Raw genomic sequence first — 24411 nt, forward strand, 5'->3', positions numbered from 1 at the left:
AATTCTTGACAAGTCCGAAAAAATATCTATTATATATTTTTAAGAGATTCACTTTTAAGCATAGCAAGTGACACAAGTTCTTTGTCAACATTTTGACATTTTTGTAACTATTTATAATAATAATATAATAATGTATTATAATAACGTATAATGCTTAAGCTACAAAAGGTAATACATAATATATAGATAATATAATACATATTTTAGAAAAACTTTTTTAGAAAATTGAAATCAATAAAAATAAAAAAAATGCAAATAAATCGAAAAAAAAGTGTGTGCTTGTACAAAATGGCATACATATACAGAAAACACAAAAAAGTCTCAGATACAGAAAATTTATAAATAAAATTTAAGCCTAAAATAAAATAGCAAAAAAATTTAGAAGTAATACTAAGTCAATAAACAAGTCTAAAATTTTATTTAAAACTTTATAACTTTAACTTATATAACTTTGATGGAGATAATATATAAAATACATATGAAGAGTATACATTTCATTATTCCCCAAATTATGAAATATTGATCTTTCCGTTTTTTGCATCCAAGTTTTGTTTTTCGGAATTTCAGCATGTTTATTTTTCTTTTTTCTGATGATGTGGACTTGCTAGAGGACTTATTTGAATTTTATTTTTTTTTAGATTAATCAAAAGAGTAAGTGAATATAACTGTCGTATGTCCATTATTGTTGTTTCCTCGTGAAGTAACTGAGTTGAAAATAACCGATTCTTTTCAAAAATAACTTTAATTATCTATTTTTGTACAGTATTTAGAGATCTTAGGTGACAGTTTCTTACCCCACCTCACCCTACAAGGCCATAACTTAATTGAGACTGAACTAGATAATAGTACAACGTTTTAAGTTGTTTAATTCTTAGTTACTGTTTTAGATAGTTAAATTACGGACCCATTCCTCTGATCTTTCTCGTAAGTTTCTTTATTTGTGTATTCTATTTTAGATGCTAGTCAATGTATGAATACTTAAATATTTCATGGTGCTTGTCTCTAGAGTTGATTGATTGATTTATTTGTACAAGCCTTAAGTATTTTTCGTATAAAGTGAAAATTACGTATTTTGTTTTATAAACATTAAGTGATAATTTCTTTGTCTCAAACCATTTTGCTATTTTCTGCTTCCGTTTTTAGATTGTTCCAAGTTTTTCCTATATAGAGTATTAGTATGTTCATATATACGTATATTGTCATATACGTATATATGAACATATGCGTCAAATGTTCATATATACTCTAAAAAGGAATGGTCCCAATACTGTTGCTTGAGGAACGCCACATATCACTTTTCTGAGAACGCGCTGAATGCTGTTTATGTTTACTGTTTGCGATTTATTTAAAAGATAACTTTCAATTATTTTTTAGCAATACTGCGAATGCCATACGTTTCCAGTTTCTTTAATAAAATTTTGTACTCCACAGTATCAAATGCTTTTGACAAGTCTACAAAAATACAAAGCGTTGGTTGATTTTCGTCAAGGGAATCATACAGGCTTGAAGCTAGTTTTAATATGGCATCTTTAGACTTTTTTTCACGATATCCATCATGATTTTAGTATTCTTTTAAAAAGTTTATAAGCATAGAACAAATTTTCCTAAAAATCTGTCACATCCTTCCACACCCTTAAAATTTACATTAATTTGCCAGAAAGGGTGTACACCGTTACTACTAAAATACAAACATAGCTTCCTCGTCTTTATTATCATGATAGGCGTATCATGATAATATTAAATATACAGAAGAAATCGAAGAAATTTTTGACGATGATCATCTTCAATCTCACCGCCCCACAGAAGGTTAAGGCATGCATCGATGGGTGAAATCGAAATCTTCGCGGCATCAACGGTTTTAATTCATTTAGTCTTGCGAGTATTCTCATGCGATATACATATATGCAATATACCGTGGTATATTGTTGTAATTTGTTTAAACCAATTTGGGGTTTTTATTAAATTTTGTGCGGGAAACTGGTGGTGGCTTTTTAAAATTTCATTTTCGGTACGCGGTCGTTTTGTTTGGGAGGAGAAGAAATTTTACAACAAAGATGAATTTGGTATGTTTTTATGTTATTAAAATTTTTAAAAGAAATTTTTTTGTTAGGATATTAGGGGATATTGCAAAAAATTCCAAGACAAATTTCTAATTTTTAAGTAACTTTTGAGCTCAATTTAAAAACTCAAAAAGAATTAAATTATTTAAATTTTACTTTTTTGCAAGTAGCTTCTTTAAAATTCATAATTTTCATCTCTTATATCATTTCATTCTTATTGATGATTATCGTAAATTAACGACCGAATTATATTAAATTAATGACGGCTAAGATTATCAACCAATATATTGTAAAATATATATTAAAGCAATATATATTAAAATGTATTGCTATGAAATGTGGACATTTTAAATTAAAAAAATATAATTTGTAAGATATTTATAAATATCCCATAGAAGGTGAATATGTACTACTTTTTTACACTTTCTAGGTTGTTTTGCCAATTATAAACGATAGTGGTTTATGTTCAATTAAAAAAAATTTTTTTGGTAACATTATAATAATATTTTGATATTTCTAAGTACCATAAAAAAAGAGTAGTTTGCCATCTTCATTATTTTTTAAAATATAAATTAACTTTTCTGATATAGATAACAAGAAGAGACTGAAATAGTTTTCGGTAAATCATGATTCTGTGCTTAGAAACTTCAATTAAGAAATCAGAAATTAAATAAAAAGAAGAAACCTTTCAGTAGTAATAAAATACTAAATTTGGAAAATTTTTGAAAAAATTTAGAATTCTATTTAATTTGACAAAGCAAGACTTTTGTGCCATGTTACCAGCAGTTATGAAAATTTAAGGAAACGCTTGGCAGTTTCTCTTGGAAGTATGTTGAGGAGTCTTTAGTATTAATTTGCAAAAATTGGAGGCAGACGCTCTGTTTAAATATATAATGACTTTTATTTAAGACAGAAACTTACACAATGCTAACGCTACTCAACTAAACCAGACAAAAATGCTATAATAATATTTTTAGATATATATTAGCTGAACTAAAATAAAAAATATATAAATTTTACCTAAATTACTACACTTTTAATTGATTTTTACTTTTATTATATAGATATATTAAACATATTAAAAAAATATAAATCATTAGAGAAAATATATATATAGACATACAAAGATTCGAACAATTTTAAGGTTAAATAAATCCCTTAATTTAAATACCTCAAAGTAAGGTAACATTATGGTATTGAATTATATGGCTTTACAGACTTATATGAAAAGGGTCGCTGGTAAATTGGAATGGGATTCAGGGTCATAGTTGACTTCTTTACATTTGTAATATTAACATCATGAATGGTATTTTGAACTATTAAACGCTGTTTTATTCAATTAGGAAAAGACGCATTATTTAGCATCTTTAATAAGAAACAAGAAAAATGCAAAACTCTCTGATCGTTCATCTTTAACTACCCAATGTCCTTATAAATGTGGAAATATGATGAAATTTGCGCAGGCCATAGATAAACCTTCTGTATGGGATTAATGCTCTCCAAATCTAAGGAAAAACCATAAACATAGTCACAATATGCAAAAATTAGTTAACACGAGAGTTTCACATAAGCTTTTTTTGCGAGATTTACTTAATATTGTCCTATCAGCGTAGAAAATTTTCAAAGAAAAAAATGATTTTTGTATAAGTTTTATTAAATGTTATTGAAATCTTAGTTGAGTATCAATAACAATTTCAAAGTTTTAAGTACAGTCGATAAATTTTAATAACGAATTATTTATAATTATATTTAAATTACTCTACAAAAACCAACTATTTTTTTGGTTACCAAAGACCATAACATTGGATTTTTTCGGAGTAAGCTTTAAATTGTGATCCTTAGAAAATAGACATTAAAGTTTAGGATCTTCATTAATACTCAATTTTTTTGAATCTTTAGTATTATAAAGCATATGCAGATCTGCGTGTCATCAGCAAAACTGACGTTTACAAAAGTTAAATGATTTTAGTCCGACTAGTTTATCCCGTAAAAGTTGGACAAATGTACATAACATCCTGGAATAAATAAAAAAATACTTCCAGCCAATTGAGTTAGAGTATGTTACTACGTACACCCACTGAAAGCTGCTTAAGTGTACTTAACTGCCTGGAAGAATTAGGGACAATTTTCCAGGCAGTTGAGTTTGTGACACATGCTTTATCCCATAAAAGTTGGTCAAATGTACTTAACTTCCTGGAATAAATAAAAAATTACTTCCAGGCAGTTGAGTTATGGAGATCATGTTATTCCATACAAATATCATGTTATTCCAGATTCCATTTAGTTGTTTGCCATTTTAATGTTAGATACCAAAATCCTTCAGAAATATTTGGAGAAAGAAATTTTATACAAAAATTTTTGGATAAATTACATAACTGATTTAACTAAAAATTTTGAAAAAAATCAACAGGTTTTCCTCAAAATGCAAAAGCAGAGAAAAGGATGGAAAAGAGATCCGTGACTCTTCGTAGGCATATTTTTTTTGAGAATCCACACGCTCTTTGAACGACGAGACTTTTAGTCAAACTCAAGTTACAAAGTAACGAGGACATTTAAAGGCAAGAAACATAAGAACGAGAGCAATTAAAAGAAAAACGACCAGAAGAGCTCGAGAAATGAGACTTGGAGAGGCATGATAAAGTAAATCGAAGAAACACCCCTCAAAATGAAAAGATCTTAAACTCTCACCAGAAGACAAATTTAAATAATTGAACAAGAACAAGACTAAAAAAGAACACGTTAGGAAATCAATAATCAACAAATTCATCAGGCAGCGACTCTGATGCTCCAAAGAAATACATTTTCGATATTGTTGACGACAGACCTCAATTCAATTCTATGTATGATAAAGTAAAAGCTAGAAGCTGCAAGAACATGCAAAAATAAGAAGAAAAGATCAAAGCCAAATTGAGTCAGTCCAAGTTGAGTAGAGCTAGGCAAGAGGAAAAGAAACGATAGACTTTATCAATTCAGATCCAAAATCGAGCATTTCTGTGTTTTCCATTATACCATCATTATGCTGAAAATTGGATCTTTTAGCGTCAATATCCATCAAAGTTCTTTTGGGTATTACGTAGACATTTGAAATAATCACTTTATCAAATTTTCCCTTAAGATCCTTCGGATTTATTTATAAGGGTGTCTGTAATTTTCCCAAAACCAAGAAAAATCACTCATTAGCTCCACTGAAGACCAATTACTAAAAATAAGAAAAAAGTTAAATCAGTAAAATTTTCTTATTACTTTAAAATGAAAATGTGACTAAAAATTAAAATAATTGTGGGGAAAAGCAAGTTAACAGTTTTTATCCAATAATCAATATTCACCCATGCTTTACTAAATTCTATATAATTTGATCAATTAATATTCTTAGGAACAAAAACCTGCAGGACAATTGATATACTTACGATATTTTAAGGATTCTAAATAGAAAAATGATTACCCCTAACAGATCATAATAATACTTATAATAATATCAAAAGAACTGAAGAAAGAAAAGATCGTGAGAAAACTTTCCAAACAATTAATTTTATGACGTTAAATAATAGGCTTATATGCTAGTAAATTTTCACAATGTGACAGAAAAAGATATTTTTAATAACTAATAGCACCTCCTTTATCAAGGAATATCGCGTAATTTAACCACTATTTTTTTCATTACATGACATTTGCTGATGAAATTGATTTTTTTAAATTTTGCCATTATTCTTGTAATAAGTTAAGCAAACTCAGGCTGATACAAGCTCAGCATCATCCAAGTCATGAAAGATCCTTTGGATTTATTAAAAGAAAAGTTTGGTGAGAATGAAGGTTAATCATCACAGAAGTTGCAAAGTTATTTAAAGAACAAGAGATAATAAGATAAAACTTTAAAAGTGGAAACATTTTTGAGAAAAGATAAACCTTTAGAGTAATGAATCAACTCATGGTACTTTTGAAGATTCTTAACAGGAAAATTATGGTATTTAGAAATGTTACAAATATAGACAGACACATCTGGTCATAGTCCTATTTTATAATGTGAGTGAAAAGATAGTCTTATCTTTCAATATTTTTTTGTCATAAAGTGCGGTACTTTTTTTCCATGATTCCCTTCCAAATTTGGAAAAAAGTTGATTTTTGAGGCATCTTGGAAGGAATACTGTTTCACTTAAAGGAAATATACACATCTAGCCATAGCAAAATGTTATGATATACCAGGAAAGGATGAATTAAAATAAAAATTTGTTTATCTGTAGTTGATTCAGAATCGAATATTTCTGTGTTTTTCATTATACCATAGTCGTTTTTTGATCGATTTGACTCGTCATGTAGTTTTTGTAGAAAATTGCATTTTTTGGCGTCAACACCCCTTCAAAGCTCTTTCGAGTATTATATTGAAATTTGAAATAACCACCTTGTGAAATTTTCTTTTTAGATCGTTGGGTTATATCTATAAAGGAATTTGCATTTTAATTTTTCCAAGATAATGGTAATCACTTAAAATTTCCATTAATTCAAGAGCAATGAAAAATAAGAAAAACAAAATGAAAGCTTCAAAATCAGTAAAATTTACTAATTACTCTCAGATGACAATGTGACAGAATATAGAATAATTACTTCCAAATCAATGAAAGGACCAATAATCAATAATTAGTGAAAAAAATTGAAAATGAAATTCTTGATTTCAACTTGATCAATGAATATTTTTAGAATTCTTTCACATGATTCTTAGGAGCAAAAATATTTAAAATTATTGATAAACTTACTACATTTTAAGGATTCTTAATAAAATGTTAATTACTCCTAACAGATCATAATAATATTTATAATGATCATTATCAAAAAAACTGAAGAGAGACGAACTTGAGAAAACTTTCCAAACCATTAATTTTATAACGTTAAATAATAGGCTTGTCTGCTAGTAAATTTTAACAATGTGACAGAAAAAGATACTTTAGTAACTAATAGCATCTCTACTTAATCAAGGAATATCATGTATTTTGGACACTATTATGAGTACGATATTTTCGAGGATTGTTGATAGGAAAATTGTGGTATTTAGAAGAAATGTTGAAGATGTAGACAGACACATCTGATTATCATCATCTGGAGATTTTTAAGGCTTCTTAGGAGAAACATTGTTTCAGAAATATACACATCTGACTATAGCAAAAATCTTACAAATTAAGAAAAATTAATTAATGAATATTATGTCACTCTTAAGCTCTATTTGATTACCTAACACATCTTAATACTATTTCTCAACAAAACGTGAATACTTTACCATTAAAACAATGGCATTTTCAACGTTTCCAGATGAGAGATCTTTAATAATGGTTTCGTTTTGCCGATAAGTATACCACAATAGCTTAGGTGGGCCGGGTTTCTAACCTCTATGGCATTTCGGTCAAAGATAATGCATGGTCTTGCTTAATATATTTAAAAATTAGGGTTAAATGTTGAGTTCGAAGCGACAGAAGGTCAGGTGCGGCTTAAGTTTAAAACTTCATGCAAGAAATGTTTCATACGGAAAAGACATGAAATAATTATGTTTTTTGAGAAGTTTGTTGAAGGTCTCAGAGATTATAAATCATTATTTAAATTTAAATTTTAAAGGTTAACTTTTTATAACTGTTGTTATTAAGTATGATGGTTTTATGATGTTAACAGACTAATTACTAGATATATTATAATCAATTAAGAGACTCGTGTCATTTGTTGAAAAAAGTTAAGAATATAATAATGATTTGATTTATAATTATAGACTTATGTAATTAATCATATTTTTCTTCTGTGCATCAGCAGACTCTCATTAGTTATTCTTTTATGAGTTGATCAGTATCTATTTTCTTATCCATCATCAATGATTAGAAAAAATCTCCCATTGTAACAAACCTGTTTTATCTGAAGAGCCAATAAACCTAATCGACTGGTTAACGGAATGTGTGAAAAAGCGAAATTCTTCAACCACCGAGTGAAAGTTGGTGTCATCTCCATTGAACCAGGTCGGTTTTTACAAATAAAAGGTTAGCGAGATGCCGTTAAAACGATTAAGTAATTCGATCATAAATCGACAAAGGTTGTCACCTGTTGCGATATTATACAGTGTGTCTACTTAAATTGGCAACATATGAGAAACTAGTTATTATTAGTTTTATGAAAAAAATTATTGTTTATCAGAAGTTCTGCATGGTCAAAAACCTAACATGCCATAATTTAATATCAAATTTTATTAGTCGTATATGAGGTTTGCAAAAAATGTGAATTTTGCATAAGAGTAGAGAGAGTTGGTTTTGACAATGCCAAAAATTGTTATGAAAAAAAGTTGGTTAGAAATAAAAACGATGTTCAAATATGCAATTACATCCTGGTAGTTAAAATAAATTTTTTGTAATTTTTTGTCAAAATACCTAGGGGTACCGAACGTTTAAGCAACGTTTAAGAACATTTTACCGAACTTTTTATTTATTACAAATATACAAACCTTTCTGTTCAGAAAGTAATTTTCACAAAACAAAATATTTATTAAAAAGAAGTAATCTCTCAATTTTAATTGAACACTTGTAACCTTTTAATTACTTAATATTTGTCTTGTAACATTTTAGAGATTCATTTACATAAATAATATTATAATAATTTAATATTGTAGTAATTTTAATGAACATTATTAGCTCCTTCAATTCGCTGATGCCTTTTCTTTCAATACAGGTAAATGTTCCATCTCAAAAGTTTTTCAATGCTCAATACTGTAGTTTTTTAATACTGTAATCACAACAGTAGTAATACTCTAAACCGATTCTGTACGTCTAATAACCTGTAATGTAATGTAATGTAATGTAATGTAACAAAAGAAAAAAATGAGTGGCGTCAAATCTGGAAAGCGAGGTTGCAAAGAATTTCCGAAAACCGATTTATAACTCTTTCATTAAAACAATTTTCAACGTATTGCTTTATATCTAACCTACTGTGGCATGGAACCATATTTGTTGACGTTGAAGCAGGGAAACGTTGTCAAGAAAATCTTTTAATTTATTCTCTAAAAAGAGTAAATAACGGTTTGCATTTAAAGATTCGGTTAATTTCACAGCACCCAATTGTTTTCAATGCATACGGCTCGCTAGTTTTAATGTCAACATTTGAAATAGTATCACTACAGCAACGAAACTTTTGGGAAGAGATTGTTCCATTTGATAAAAATATTGCTTCATCCGAAAAAAAAATTCTTCCCATAAATGGATTATCTTCTAATATTCCTTAAGCAGATAACGCTAATAACGTATGAATAGATTGGGGCTTGTATGGGTAAAACCAGTTTTTTTTTTAAATTTTGAAACCATATCTTTGTTAATAGAATATGACATGAAAGCTGCCCTTGTTCGTAAGGATTTTTTTAGGATGTTCGATTTTTGAGAGGATTGTTTCAAATTAGACGTCATCATTAGCAATCCTCCGTTATTGGCGTTTTTTTTGATGAATTTATTACTTACATCTCCAAAAGCCTTGAAGTTAGTTTTCTAACTATCCTATACATTTGCATTGTTACTGTAAATAGGGAAAAAATAATAATTTAAAAGTTTCCCATATTATCATGTTGCCAACTTAAGTAGACTATAGAAACAAAAAAAATATTCGTAGAATGTCCTTAGGTGGATTTAAAGGATCTTACAGTAATTCTATTTTAGGTACTAAAATGAATTTACAGAAAATAGGATTACTAACTACTGAGCCAAGATCTTTTACTTTCAATTTTAATGACAAGGTTTTTCCTAAAAAAAAACAATAAACTTTTCAATTAGTTTTGAAAAAAATGTCTAAAATGAAATTATTTTTCTCTTAAAAAAAAAGACTAATGCACAAATCAAAAATCGTAATTTGCCCATAATTTCTTAAATATTATTCATTTCTCATTAGAATTTTTTTAGTGGTCTCCCATCACTGTATATAAAATTAAATAAAAATTAATTTTATGGTATTATCCACCTAAATTGAAATTTTAGAGGTTTAGTTATTGATTATACTTGACGTTTCGATCAATATGCATTATGTAGTTATCCTAAGAATAATAATCAAGATTATCTGTGTAAATAAATATTTCAATTTTATCCCTTCCGATTTCTGGAATATCATTTTTTTCCTTTAATTTTAACTTTAAATTATATTGTTCAGTATTTTGATGTGTAGCCTGTTTTTCTTGTGAATGCCACTAAATTAAAAAAAAATCTTATTCGAGTCCTAATTTCTCCTGTTATAAATTTCTACCATTATAGCAAGAATTTTCTTTTTTGATTAAGCCATTTTTTAAAAATTTCAAAAAATGCAAATCACTTCTTTCTTGTTCTGCTCAAAATTTTAATAAAACGTGTTTTTTTTATTTTTAAATTGTTTTATTTTCCTTCATAAAGGAAGTGAAAAAATTTTGACATGATATTTAATATTTCCTATTTTAAACGTTGAAAGAGTTTAAACTCTTAAGAATTTTTGCCAAGGCATAAAAAAAATAAAAATTTCCGTTTAGAAATATTTTTTTAAACTTTTATTTAAAACGATGTTATGTCTTATAGATTTTGTTAAAAAGAAAAATGATGGAGTTTTCGAAAAAAAATTCTTTTCCAGTAGTTGACTACAAATTTTTTATATTTATTTCTGTTTCAGAAATTGACGAAAAAATCATATGTTGATCTGTTCAACACGGTTATTCTCTATTTCTCCCTTAGGACGACTTTTATCATATTTATGATATCTTCATGCTCATAGCAAAAAAAATTGATTCAACCTAACAAAAACTAAAAAAGATAATAGATTCTCTCTTAATAGTTTTTTTTACAAAATGCTTAAAATACTTTTGATTTACTGCTTCAAAGGAGCATTTTATTCCACTGTATCGAAAAGAATTTTTAAATATGGATCTTTGATATTTAAACTAATTTTTACCTCTTCGTAATCAAAAAACTGTTTGATTCGGCCAATTTTTCAAAAATTTTCAAGTTGATTTCCTCAAAAGTTACTCATGTCACTTCTTCAATTAGTGGATCTAAATATTTAATACTTTTTCAAATAATTTCATACTTTCAAAGAAAGAAAGCTAGATCGGAGAATTAAACGATGAAAGGACAAGTTTATTGGGATACTTTGTAAGACGCGAAGAAGAAGAAGTATAGTTGGTACCTGCTGACACGTGTTTCTGATTTTTGCCTTCTTTAGGGCAGGGCAATCAGAAAAGAGAAAAAGGAAAAACATAAGGGATCAGGAACATGAATGAACCAGGAATTTGTGTACTCAGCTCTAGTACCTCCGGTTTTGGAGGAAAAATACAGCATCTACATTAAGGAAGCATCTGTCTGATACTATCTTAATTTCAGTCAATATAGTTTCAAAGAAAAAAAGAGAGATTGGAGAATTAAACTGCAAAAGGACGAGTTTTTCGCGATAATCCATAGGAAGCGAAGAAGTAAAGGCGGTAAACGTGTTTCTGCTTTTTGTCTTCTTTAGGGCAAGACAACCAGGAAACCACAGGAAAGGTAGAAAAAAAACATAATTGATCACAAACAAGACTGAACATTGAACAACCAATTTGTGTAATCAGCTCCAGGATCTTCGATTTTGGAATTCATAGATTTTTCTGAAATTCTAATAAAAGTTTTGTATATTTTTTTTTTGAAACTCCTATGGAACTAAAGACTTTTTCATGGTCTCTTCATTTATTATATGATACAAACATATTATTCTTTAGCAAAATAAGAATTAGCAAAGCTTGAAAGGTAGTTAGCGAATCCTCACTATATCTGACCAAAACTATATCTGAATATAGTCTGATATCTGATCTCTATATCTGAATATACTAATCAAACTATATCCTCACTATATCTGACCAAAACACTTACAGCATTTCTGTGAAGTGCAAAAACTCGTTCTAATGCGACCGTGCTAGATTTATCAACAGTACCTCTTTTGAAAATAATTTTAATAAACACATCTCAGTCTAGCTATGGATTCAGGTAGTTGGTGTTGTGCTATACTTAACAAATGCTTAAGAAACCATATCTCTTTTCAAGATTCAATGGTTCTTTGATTAGTTTGAGCCTTTTTGCAAAAGGGTTTATAGAACACATCCCTTTCGTCATTTCAATCTTTTACTTCTAATTTTTAGCAGCTCCGACCCTGGAATGATAATAATATACACCATCTTAATTCGTGCAATTTCACTTTCTTTAATAACGATTTGTGACCTGACCGCGCACTTGCACAGTTGAACCCCGTATAGTACTGTCGACTATGCCAACAACCATCATCATGATTAACGATTTGGGTCGTTTTCGATCGTAATAATTTACGGCTGTCGGCATTACCAATCGGTTTCCTGATATGGTACTTCGGTGAATTATTATGGGTTGGGTGTGTGTGCCTTGGGCCAAGTACCAGAATCAATTTCGTCGATTATTGATGTTGAAAGGAAAATTTGATGATCGGAATTAGTTTGTCAGAGTATGAATCAAAATTGGCGAGAGAAATGAATCAGGTCACGTAGAAAGGCAAATGTTAACGAGAATGTCTAAGGGTGGGAAAAAATAAATATACTTTTACCAATACAGGTGTTATAATTTAACTAGTTTCGAAAATGTTATGAATATTTCAGAATTTGATGATGAGGTTCAAATGTCAAGAAAATTTCATTTCAGGCATGAATTAAGAACTTTTTCTTAAACTTATTATTGAAATGGAAAAAAGGTTAATGAAGAAGAGACTGAAGAAAAAAGATGGAAAATGTTAGCAGAAAAGTTAATTTGTTGCAATTGTTATATTAAAGGAGTCTTCATAAATGAAATTAGGAAGTCAAAAGAAGAAGAAAAAGAGGAGAAAAATAAATATAAAAATGAATGAAGGGAACAAAGATGAGAATATGAATTTTTTCAAAGGTAAACAATATAATAATAGTGCATATTTTTACTTTATTTCACTTAAGTCACATATTTATAGGAAGAAACATTAAAAGAACCCAAAGAAGGAGAACAGGGAAAAAGAAGAAACAATTACGAAGAAATGGGAAAAAAATTGTGAATCATATACATTTGATCGTTAAATAAGACGTATATAAATAATTTCAGTGGGCAGTATCTTATTGTAATATAGAGAAACAAAAGGAACAAGATAATAAGAAAATTGCTAAAAAGAAAAATTTTAATGTTGCAATTATTATAAATATATTTATGAATCCTCATGAAGCGGACATATAGAGAAAGACAGAAGAAGGATCAAAAAAGGAAGGAGAGAACTGAAAAAAAAATACCAGAAGAAAGGAAAATAGGAGAGTAAATTAGGACAAGAGAAGAAAATACAAGAAATAAGAAAAAAAAAAAGGTACTGAATTGTGTACCTTTAGATAAAAAGGACATAATCATAAAAAATATTTAAATTATATTTATGGAGTGAGCTGTTTAAAAAGAAATTGAAGAAAAGAGACCATTGAAAATAATATTTAATCAAATATAATAATTAATTAAGTAAAGGAAAAGAAAGAAATATAATAAGGAAAAAACCAGCACACATAGAGAATTAAAAAAAGAGGAACAAAAGACGAAATAAGAAAGAGAAGCAAGTAAATGTAAATTTTAACTTTTTGCACCATCGTTTTTTCATATTTATATGAAGAAAAAGAGGAATAAAAAAAATAGTGATGTAAATAATAAAAGTAAATAAGCAGAAAGGAAAGTGAAGATTACGTCTTGTAATAGCTTTTAACGCGTTTTTTAAAATGTTACCCTGTCATAAAATATAACAAAAAAAATATATAAAATCACAAGAAAATAGGAATGGAGAAGTCAATGAAAAAAATGACGATTAAAGAAATATTTTTGGAAAAAGCAAACGATTGAATATGTCAAATATTTTTATTTTAATACGTCTATGTGGTAAAGTACATTTTGCTGCATATCAATATTTCAATATTTTTTAAAACAATAATTTTGCTACTACATATTGCAAAAAGTGACAATTCCAGTACACTTAGAAAAAAAAGCAAAAATTCCTCATTGAATCACTTATCAAACCTAATTATTTCTCACAAACCTGCAAACAATGTAAGAACTGCTTTCACTCATAGTAACTCCTTAATATATCTCGGAATCGCTAATCACCGTTTTATTTGTATGTAGACCTTTTTTTTGCGAAATAATTGCCTATAGAGAAAATAATGTAAATTTCATAGTATCTTCCATATGTGATACGTTACGTCTATATGTTATGAAATATGCGTATTTTCTTGACCAAACTGTAAGAAATAATTTGAAGTTTTCTTTATCGTGAAGCAATAAATGGACCCAATTAAACATATACACGCCTCTTCAAGAAGGTGTTAAAGTTCACGCATTTAATAGAAGTTCACAGAATAGAAAGTCGGAATGCCACGAAGATTTTCCATTCTTATTTAATAAAGAATAAGAAATTTTATAGTTAATTATTGGAGATAACGTTACATAGGATCTATATGTCTTCTAGCATAAATGTTAATTATACATAGAATTTATTGCCTCATTTTTTTGCATCTATATGTGTGTCAGAAAAAAACTATAATAAATCATGACAATAATTTTTAAATGATAACTAAATGTTGACCTTTTCATAAAAAATATTGCACCCTCTAATAAATTAATTTAAACTTAAAATTGAATGTTACTTAATCCTGATTTAATGTAAAATGCAAATGATTCTTTTGAAATTCAACTTAAAAAAATATTAATTTTGTATTAAATCTGCATACTTATATTTGTATAACCATAAATTCCGTTTATTTCATTAACAAAAACTATGTAAATATTAGCAGGTCCAATATCTGATTGCCCATTATGTAACCGAGATGTAATTTGCGTCTCGTAAAAATACATAATGTAGTGGCCAAACCCAGTTTGCAAATAGTCCATTAATCATGTCAATATTACCAATTTAGTTACTAAGTACATATTTTATTATATTTATTATTTAACTTCAAGGACAATGGATTCTCAGATACCTCTAGTGATTTTTCAATTTAAAGAAGAGCAATGGCATAGTCAAGGCATCAAACCTTTACTACCACCCTTAAGAATAACGGAATCACTGTCACGAAGTCAGGAATCAAGTGATAAACCATCAATTATTGGTATCATTATCAGTATCAGTATTATTATCAGTATCATCCTGAGTATCTCTACCTGTACATATATTTAAATTTTATTATTCACGAAACCTAAACTATCAATTTCCTTTGATACAAACTATATTTCCTAATTTCCAAATCACGTATTTTGAAAATCACTTACCGATTTCATTGGTTTTAGTTTAATATTAAAGCTGATGAATTTCTTCACCATTAAGGTACTTACAATTTTCCTCGTAGATACAACCGCTTTTCAATGGATTGAAACAATATTGATACTTTCAGAGAATTCATAACTTCATAAAAATCAATCTTCAACTTCTAGCATTTGAATCTTTTAACTTTTATTGAACAGCATTGATTTACTGTATCAAATATCTTAAAGAAGTCATTATAGGAATGAGGTGGTAAGTCAGCAAATTGGTCTTTAGCTAAATCGATATCAATCATTCTCAAGCACTATCAAAATTTAACACACTGAATAGGGCTATTATACACTGAGCAGAACATATTTCCTTTATCATAATTTAGGATATAAGCCAGTAAATGGAGAATAAAAATGAATGATGGACAAGAATTTTACAAGGTGTCCAAAAAGAGTATCAGCAATGTGATGTTTGTATAAACCAAATACACCATATTTCTATGATCATTTATTTATGGCAAATTTATGAACCAAAAACAATGTTGTCTAAATGGTGTCCGTTGCGCTGTATGCACTCTTCAAATCGAGAACGAAGATTATTGATAACCCGTCCACACAGTTCCATTGATATTAATCTTATTTGCTCCTGGATGTTTTGCTTTAATTGATTTGTATCAGCTGAATTATTTCCGTAGACCTTACTTTTGAGGTAACCCCATAAGAAATAATCAAGTGGCGACAGGTCCGGGTTCCTAGGAGGCCAGTTAATATTGCCTCTTCTTGAAATGACTTTATTGGGGAATAATTGTTGAACAGCTTCAATTGCCCGATTTGACGTATGGCATGTCGCACCATCCTGCTGAAACCAGGTTTCTAAGTTAAAACCTTGAAACTGTCGGAGAGATAGTGCAAGAAAATCTTGTAACATTGCACAATACCACTCGGTATTAACGGTAAGTGCCCGTTCATTTTGATCTTCAAAGAAATACGGCCCAATTATGCCATCAGCAGACATAGCAGCCCATACGACCACTTTGGGGCTATGCAGTGGACGTTCGTGTTTTCTGTGAGGATTAACGTCAGACCAGTACTCGCAATTTTGCTTATTTACGTGGCCATTTACATAATAATTAGCCTCATCACTGAATAAAATGTTATTGAAATCGACGAATCATTCCATCATTTCATTGACAAATTCTACCCGTGTATTGTAATCCCTCGGTTTTAATTCCTGCACTAACTGTATCTTATATGCATGCAGATGCAAGTCTTTGGTCAAAATGTTATATAAAGATGATCTTTTGAGAGTAGTCGTCTGACTCCGTACAGATAAAGTTGGATTCTCTCTGACTGATTGACATACTCGTTCGATGTTTTCTGCACTTCTTACGATTCCTGGGCGGCCTGGATTATGAATTTTCACTGTGGATCCAGTAGCTTCAAACATTCTGATCCATTTTCTAATAACATCAGGGCTATAATAAAATTAATTATTATAATTACTTGCTCATCAACTGTAGCTGAAATAAAAAAAAAGCGAAACAAGAGAGCTCACAGACTATAGGAAGAGATAACTGAAATAACTAAATATAATAACTTAAAACTTAGTTATCAGTAATTCGTATGAAGAGAATGCTATGCGAGATCTAAGACTGTTGAAAGAAAGAGACTACCTAAAATGATCTAGAGTTGTATGTTTTGTTTATACACCCATACAAATTAAGATAAGCTTAACGATTTAGTGGAAGCGAATTAGAAGAATCTTAGAAATATCCTTCAGAAAGATCATAAGATTCATGACATGAGCTGAAAATAATTAAAACTTGTCAATGATCTAGAGCTGAAATATTGAAAGAAAAATTTAAAAAAAACTGAGAAACTAATGAAGGAACTTGGATATCTCTTGGCAAATGATTTTGTGATTACTGAAACGTGCTTAAAAATGATTGATATCGATTTACAATACACAATTTAAAGACCAATTTGCTGACTTACCACCTCATTCCTATAATGTCTTCTTTAAGATATTTGATACAGTAAATCAATGCTGTTCAATAAAAAGTTAAAAGATTCAAAGGCTAGAAGTTGAAGGTTGATTTTTATCAAGTCTCTGGAAGTATCAATATCAAAATGAATAAATTGAAACTGGAAATCAAGGAGACAAGATTGAAGTTTAATTTAAAAGGACGATGAATTAAAGATTATTGTATGAACTGGTGATAGAATATTAAGAAAAAAATCAAGAAAAAAGATCCTAGAGACTGTTGAAAGAGATAGGTTATACAAAAAAAAAACCTTTTTCAGTCATCGGTTGAAGTGAAATTTCCCTTATTAATAAGGAAATTCATATTAAAGACAGACCTCATAAGGATTTGATCTAATGACTTATGGCTCAAGATTGGTTTTTAAAAGAAAAGGCCTTATCTAAAAATATGTGAAATTGTCACTGGTTTTCTCTTTATTTGCAGCCAGTGTAAATTAATCAAAGTGATTATGAACCTGGAAACATATCCAGTAAAACGCTGGTATCCAAAAGAAGATCACTGATGAAATCTGGAGAACTATGAGAAAGATCCATTGGAAACTTAAGACCCAGTTCTTTGAAGCTAGTCTATTTTAAATCAGCAGGTCCCTTGATGACTATAATTAATTAATTTAAGTATTATATTCAAAGCTATAGCTGAAATTATAAAAGAAACTCCCAAACAAGAGAAGCCAGAGACTATAGAAAGAAATAACTAAAATACACCATTAACTGAACTGTAATTGGTATAAAGAGATGCGACAAATGCGATCCAAGACTGTTGAAAAGATCTAGAGATCTACGTTTTACCCCTACAAATTAGTGGAAGCCAAGCATCCAGGCAAATCAATAACGGTGTAATATTGAGAGGAAATCAAAAGATTCTTAGAAGTATTCTTTATAAAGATGCTAGCAGTCGTAAGTTACATGGAATTTAACTTGAGCTAAAATTGATTAAAAGACCAGTCAAGGATCAAGAGCTTAATATTAAAGAAAAGAAAAAAACTAATGAAAGAAACTTGGATATCTCTTTCATATTTACATTTTTAGTAAAGAGTTATTGGAAAAAATTATTTCTAAAATGGATCAATTGAATAAAGCTTAATAGGAGATAACAGAATATTGAAGTCCAATTTGGAAGATCCAGAAATCAAAGTTATTGAGAGAGATAGGTTATAGAAAGAAGTGCCAAGAGCTATTTTTTATGCATTGCCACAGGTGATACGAAATTCTAGAGAATATTAAATGATAGGTCTGACTACTAGATGAATGAAAGACTGTAGCAAATAGTTGATCCAACTAATGAATCTAAAACCAGTGGAACAACTGAATTTAAATGACGGAGTCCACTGCAACAGATATTGTCAAGACACTAACAAAATAAATTGTTAGTAGGAGGAATGAATGATGACAAAGTTATTTTTTCATTCAAGATTTATTAGTTCAACTCTTCGGGACCATTGGACAGCCACCAATAAAGTAACCTTAGATTGTTAAAAGATAATCCAAAGATATATGAAATTCTATAAAAATAATCAGATATATTAAATAGATGCTAGAAGGTTGCAGATCCTAGACAATCCTGAAAGAGAGAGGTTTTCGAAAGATACTCTAGATATATCTTTCAGACATCCTTTGAAGTTAAACGATATCAACTTCAGCTATTTAGAAATATTCCGAGCTTCATCGAGATGTGTAATAATCACCATCCTGATGATTATTTTATACAGTTTCACCTATACTAACCAAACACCAAATACCACTTTAAAAACATTCTTATGCTTTCAAGCAAAAAGAAAGCTTATCGAACAAGAAGTCAACACAACAACACGTACTTGCTTACTATGGGCGTGATGTTGCTGATCATCATCATGATCAAAATCGGCGAAATCACTTTTATCTGTTTGCGTTACCTAAGTATGTAAGTAGCCTTATAAGGAAAAGCGATATAAAAACGTGCATATTCGGTTTTCTTGCGCGGTTATTATTAATTGTTTTCACGGAGGTGCATTTTTTTCCGGTTAATTTGTGGGTTAATGTTATACATGGATGCAGGATGTTTTATGCAAGTGTTAAAGACGTGATTATCTACGGTATAAAAACCACGGACGTCGGTTTCCTTATGAATTAATCATTTGGTGAAGAAGAGAACGAAAAGATTATCAATTATCGTATTGATGTAAAGATAAGAATTTTCTTTAATAATAGTTTAATAAAAGTTAAATTACTAGAATTAATGATTTAACTTACCGAGCTGAAATTTCTTGCAAAAACTACGTTTTCCCCGGTTCTTCATTATTGTCACATCTATGCACTATGATATTTCCATACTCTATTTAATAAGGCTTTTTATTTCCAGTTTTATAAAGCCTTCTTTCTCCTGGCCCTAACAACAACCCAAATAACTTTAGCACAAGACAGTGAAGAATTAACATCCAAACCTGAAATAACAACTGCTTTACCAGAAGGATCAATAGAAGAGCAGCAAACCTCCGAGAGCAGTCCGGTCCTGTTAGATTCACAACTACGTTCCGCACTTTTGAGAGTAAGTCAATGTTTCTGAAATATCCACAATTTTTCAATTCTATTTAATGCAGGCCCTGTCAGAAATTGAGGAAGGCGAGGACAGTGATGAAGTAAGTGAGGAGGAAGAAGCAAATGTGAAAAAAGCACAAGCCAGTGCGATTACTATCTTTGAAAATTCTAACGAGGAACCTGAGGAAGCTCTAGTTGAACAAGCTCAACCCATACAAGAGTAAGAGTTCATAAAATTTCATTTAAACTGTTATTTATTAGCTTTTTTAGATCATCCTCTCCAGCTTCAGAATCTAATGAAGCATCATCACAATCTGAAGAAGACACATCAACTCAGAAAGTCAGTTTTGTACTTTTTCAAAAAAGTGAAGCTCTGCAAGGCCAAACCATCACTTCTCTAGAAGATAAGCCTTTGGATCCATTTAAGGATGCAGAGCAAATTATTACAAGCGCCTCCAACAATATACTTCCTCAAAATGGCAACTCAAACCCTCAAACTAGAAGTATCGATAGCAAAGAAAACGTACTTCAAAGTGAACAAAAGAAGTTCCAATCAGCCAAGTCAGGTTTTGCAAACTTTAACGCTATTAACAACAACGAGGGTAAAAAAGCGTCTAAGCCAATACTCGTAGAAAAGTTTTCTATTGGCAAGGCTGTGGATGAACCGTTTGTTCTTAAATCATACGTAAAACCTTCAGGATCTAAAGAAGAAAATTCTGGAGTGGCTTATGTAAAACCCAGCCAGAAGTTCATCCAGACTAATTATAAAGCTAAAAGTAATAGCTTTCCAGAAAAAAATGAAAATGGCAATGTTAATGCTGCTACTGAGCCTGCGACAGAGGTCTCTACTGAAGAAAATGAAGCCAAAGTGGAGCAGGTAAGAAACTTTTGTGAAATTGAGTTTTCTGGCTTACTGTAAATAATTTAAGGTTCAGTTCTTCACTGCCCCATTGGTGGCAGCCTTTACCGTCCACCAAGATGAAAAAGGGTTACCGAAAAAAGTGGAACCCATCTATAAAAATGCTCCAAGTCAATCACAAGCAGCTACGTCTATTCAGCAACAGTCTACACTGACTCAGCAGCAAGAGGTAATGCTTTCTAATTCCTCAGCAAATATGATACTAATTTAATATTATTGTAGACAAATCAGAATATCCTTCAATCACCTACTTTTAACAACTTAGACTTGCTAAGAAAGCAGCAAATCCTCGAACAAGAGCTAGAAAAATTACGCTTACAGCAACAGAGGTTTGCTGCTAGAAACACAAATCAGCCTACCCAAGCTTTTAGTCAGCAGAATTTCAACCAAGCCATAAACCAAAACTTTAACCAGTTTGATCCAGTTTTTACCGAACCAGATAGATCAATTGTCACCAAGCTGGCTACTTTGGACCCTAGCAGTCTTGTGTTAAATAGGTTTACACCAAACGATGCTATTTCTACTGGATTTACCCAAAACCAGATCAATTCGAAACCCAGTGGTGATATTACTGTTTTGCCCAGCATCAGCTATGATCCCCTACTAGAAGCTGGAAAACTTCCAGAAAACGCTCAAATATTACCTACTAAAGAACCAACTGGATTTAAGAAAATTCCTGCTTTGCCAAAAGTGCAAAATCAACAATCCTTTGCTTTACAATCGAATAATATATACGATGCTACTCGGCAGCAACCTAATTTAGTTTCGACTTTGGTGCAACCGAACGTAAACTATTTGCAACAAAACAGATTTGTCACACCTCAGCAAACTTTTCAGACTTTAAACAACCAAAATAGATTTTTGAGGCAAGAAGTAGGGACAGCCAATCCAGGTTTTAACCAAAACAGTTTCTCTATAGTGCCAGCCCAGCAACCCTTTGCTCCCAGGCATGAATTGGGCTACTTCCCTACTGATAACCGGTTTGTGAGGCAGCAAAATGTACTCTCTAGCCAGCAAAATGTTAGAGGTCTAAGGAACAATGTGGAATCCACCCAGGTATATCAAACCTCTCTACAAAATCCAAATAGGTTCTTAAGGTCAAATTTCGAGGGAAGTTTGACTGCTCCTCAACAAATTAACATCCAGCAGAGCGTCCAACCAGCGTCAAATCAAAATCGGTTTTTCAGATCCAATTTGGAGGGAAATTTAGGTTTTAATCATCCGCAAAGCAATTTGAGGCCTTTGAGGTCCAACCAGGAAAGTGCCTTTTCACAAAATTCACCGGTGTTGCAGAACTATAGGTATTCAAGTTCGTTTGGACTCCCATTGAATTAGTTGGGCGTGGGATTTATAGGCTTTCTGGTTAATTCTCTCTACAGCATTGTAAATTTATGTGGGGTGTCCGAAGCATACTTCGAAAAAACATGAGAAATAGAGGGAACGATAAAGTTGTTTTAAATGTTTGGCAACATCACAGTATTGGGTTAATTCGTTGTCAGTATTGAATAGCATGACATTATTTAGTTTTTTGGAATTGGAATACGTTACTGCTGATAAGATGTACGATATTTATGTTTCCTTGCAGATTTTATTGGTTCTCTATTTAAATAAACTTTATATTTATTTTTGAAAAAATACGAGAAACAAGAAACATTTTTATTACTCTTGACTGGCAATGCCGTCAAAGTTCAAAAACTCAAGGCAGTTGTGCCTTAACTTTACAGCAATGTTGCCCTAATGGTTATGATTTATGATATATCAATTAATGTTTATACTTTTTAGTGTTTACATAAAAAAATATTAGTCCTGGCTGGCAACAACACAGGCATCAATCATTCATAAATATTCAAAGATTTTTATTTTATTTTATTGATTGTTTAGCCATTCTGTGCTTATTTTTTTAAACAATTTTTCTTTTGCTCTATATATTTAATTTGCCAATTTTTGTAACGATCAAGTAAGTCTGTAAAAAATGCTACTTCGGTGATAAGCAGATGTCTGACTTGCATTACCTTTTATTGATCTAAATGTTTAGGCTACTAATTACTGATAACTGTTAGTCTGTGTCTAGGATAATACGAATATGCTTTTAGAAGTTGTAATAAGGGTTTCAGTGCTCTTCAGTTTTACTGCTAATAATCATATAATAAAGATCTTGTAGACTACTCTTTGCTTTCAAATTGTGTCAACGTAAAGACTGATAGATATCTTCGCAAATAGTTTTGGGGTTGCACCGCTGATTCTTTGCTAGATTGATTCTACTCAGAAATAAGAAGAAGAAACACAAACACTTTAATTTTTATATAATTTTTTTTTAGATAACTTTAATTTTATATATATATATTTTTTTAAATTTGATTCAAATTTATGTAAATAAATATATAAAAATGCAAACATTTACAGGACATTCAAAATTCTTAATAGCTCAAGCTGGCAACGTTGCACCGACAGTATGCTAAGTCCCGAGTCTTGCGCAAAAAAGCGATGCAACGTTGCCGTTTATGAATATAATTGTTCATATTTTACTGATTTTTTTTTCTTTAAGATTTTATCATGTTTTTTGCCTAGGACATCCTGTATAAACCACATATATCTTGATTTGCCATTAGGTTAGAATAAAAAAAATATTCAGGATTTTATATGAAATTAACATATCGGTGCTCAATATATTGAAAATATAATAATATATACATGTTTCATGTAAAAAGCAGAAGTGCTATTTAGAATTACTGATTAAATATTATTATTATTTATTTAATATTTAGTTATTACTGTTTCTTAACGGAAAATATTTTCTAGTCTTTTAGGATAATTTATAAAGTAATATTTTGTAGTAAACACTGTTTTCTTATGTACAAGTTTATATTAATAAATATGTTTAATAAAAATATTTTAATTTTATTATCTTTTCTTTATTCTTCGATTCTCCTCCTCAGATGCGATCTCTATTGAGATTGGCGACTACTATGGCAAATTCTTCTTTGTCCCTATCCCTCGTTTACCCTCAATTTCTTCTTCTAGTATTACTTGTAGTTGTTCATACGTCTCAGATAGGCTGTTATTCTTATCTTCCTGATACTTGTTAACTGAGGCGTCTAATTTTCGAAGTTCTAGTAAAAAATTGTTGGGAATATTTAAGTATTTTATAATGAAATTATCCTATTGCAATTTTGTTGCTTATTGAATTTATTTGCGGAATTCTTTTCACAGGAATGGATTTCATATGGATAAAGTCTATAATCTCTATGATCTTTTTTATAGAGTACTATTAACTTATCTTGCCATAGAATCTCTATTTTTATGATTTATAAGAAACTCTTATCCTTGGACATAAGTAAGGGACCCATCCGGTCCTGATCATATTCTTTCTAATCTTATTAAACAGTGCTTTTATACTTGCTTGATCACTTTTTATAATTTTTAATATGTCCCTTAATAGTGAAGTTTCTCTAAAATTTTGAAAATCAGGTCTCATTATGTTCATCTTTAAATCAGGGCACAGGTTGCAAGTAACCAATTATATACCTATAAGTATTTTAAGTTGTATCCGCGAAGTGTTCGAGAGCCATGTCTGTGATTTTCTGTCAACCAGGTTAAAGGGCTGTTTTATCAATCAGC

General features: G+C 30.1%; 1 protein-coding gene across 2 annotated transcripts; it reads left to right on the top strand.

Moving 5' to 3' along the window:
- Positions 1–1883: 1883 nt before the first annotated feature.
- On the top strand, positions 1884–23694 carry LOC126734421 (uncharacterized). Of its 2 annotated transcripts, none has more exons than XM_050438041.1 (6): positions 1884–2063; positions 19699–19884; positions 19937–20094; positions 20145–20751; positions 20804–20962; positions 21016–23694. In XM_050438041.1, exons 1-6 carry the CDS (start codon positions 2055–2057, stop codon positions 22126–22128), a joined length of 2232 nt encoding a protein of 743 aa, XP_050293998.1. In that variant the 5' UTR covers positions 1884–2054; the 3' UTR covers positions 22129–23694. The 2 variants fall into 2 exon arrangements, with proteins under 2 accessions (XP_050293998.1, XP_050293999.1); XM_050438042.1 differs by having other exon boundaries at positions 20810–20962.
- The last annotated feature ends 717 nt before the right edge of the window (positions 23695–24411 follow it).

This window comes from Anthonomus grandis, chromosome 3, assembly GCF_022605725.1.
Source record: "Anthonomus grandis grandis chromosome 3, icAntGran1.3, whole genome shotgun sequence".
In the NCBI taxonomy this organism is placed as follows: Eukaryota; Metazoa; Arthropoda; class Insecta; order Coleoptera; family Curculionidae; genus Anthonomus; species Anthonomus grandis.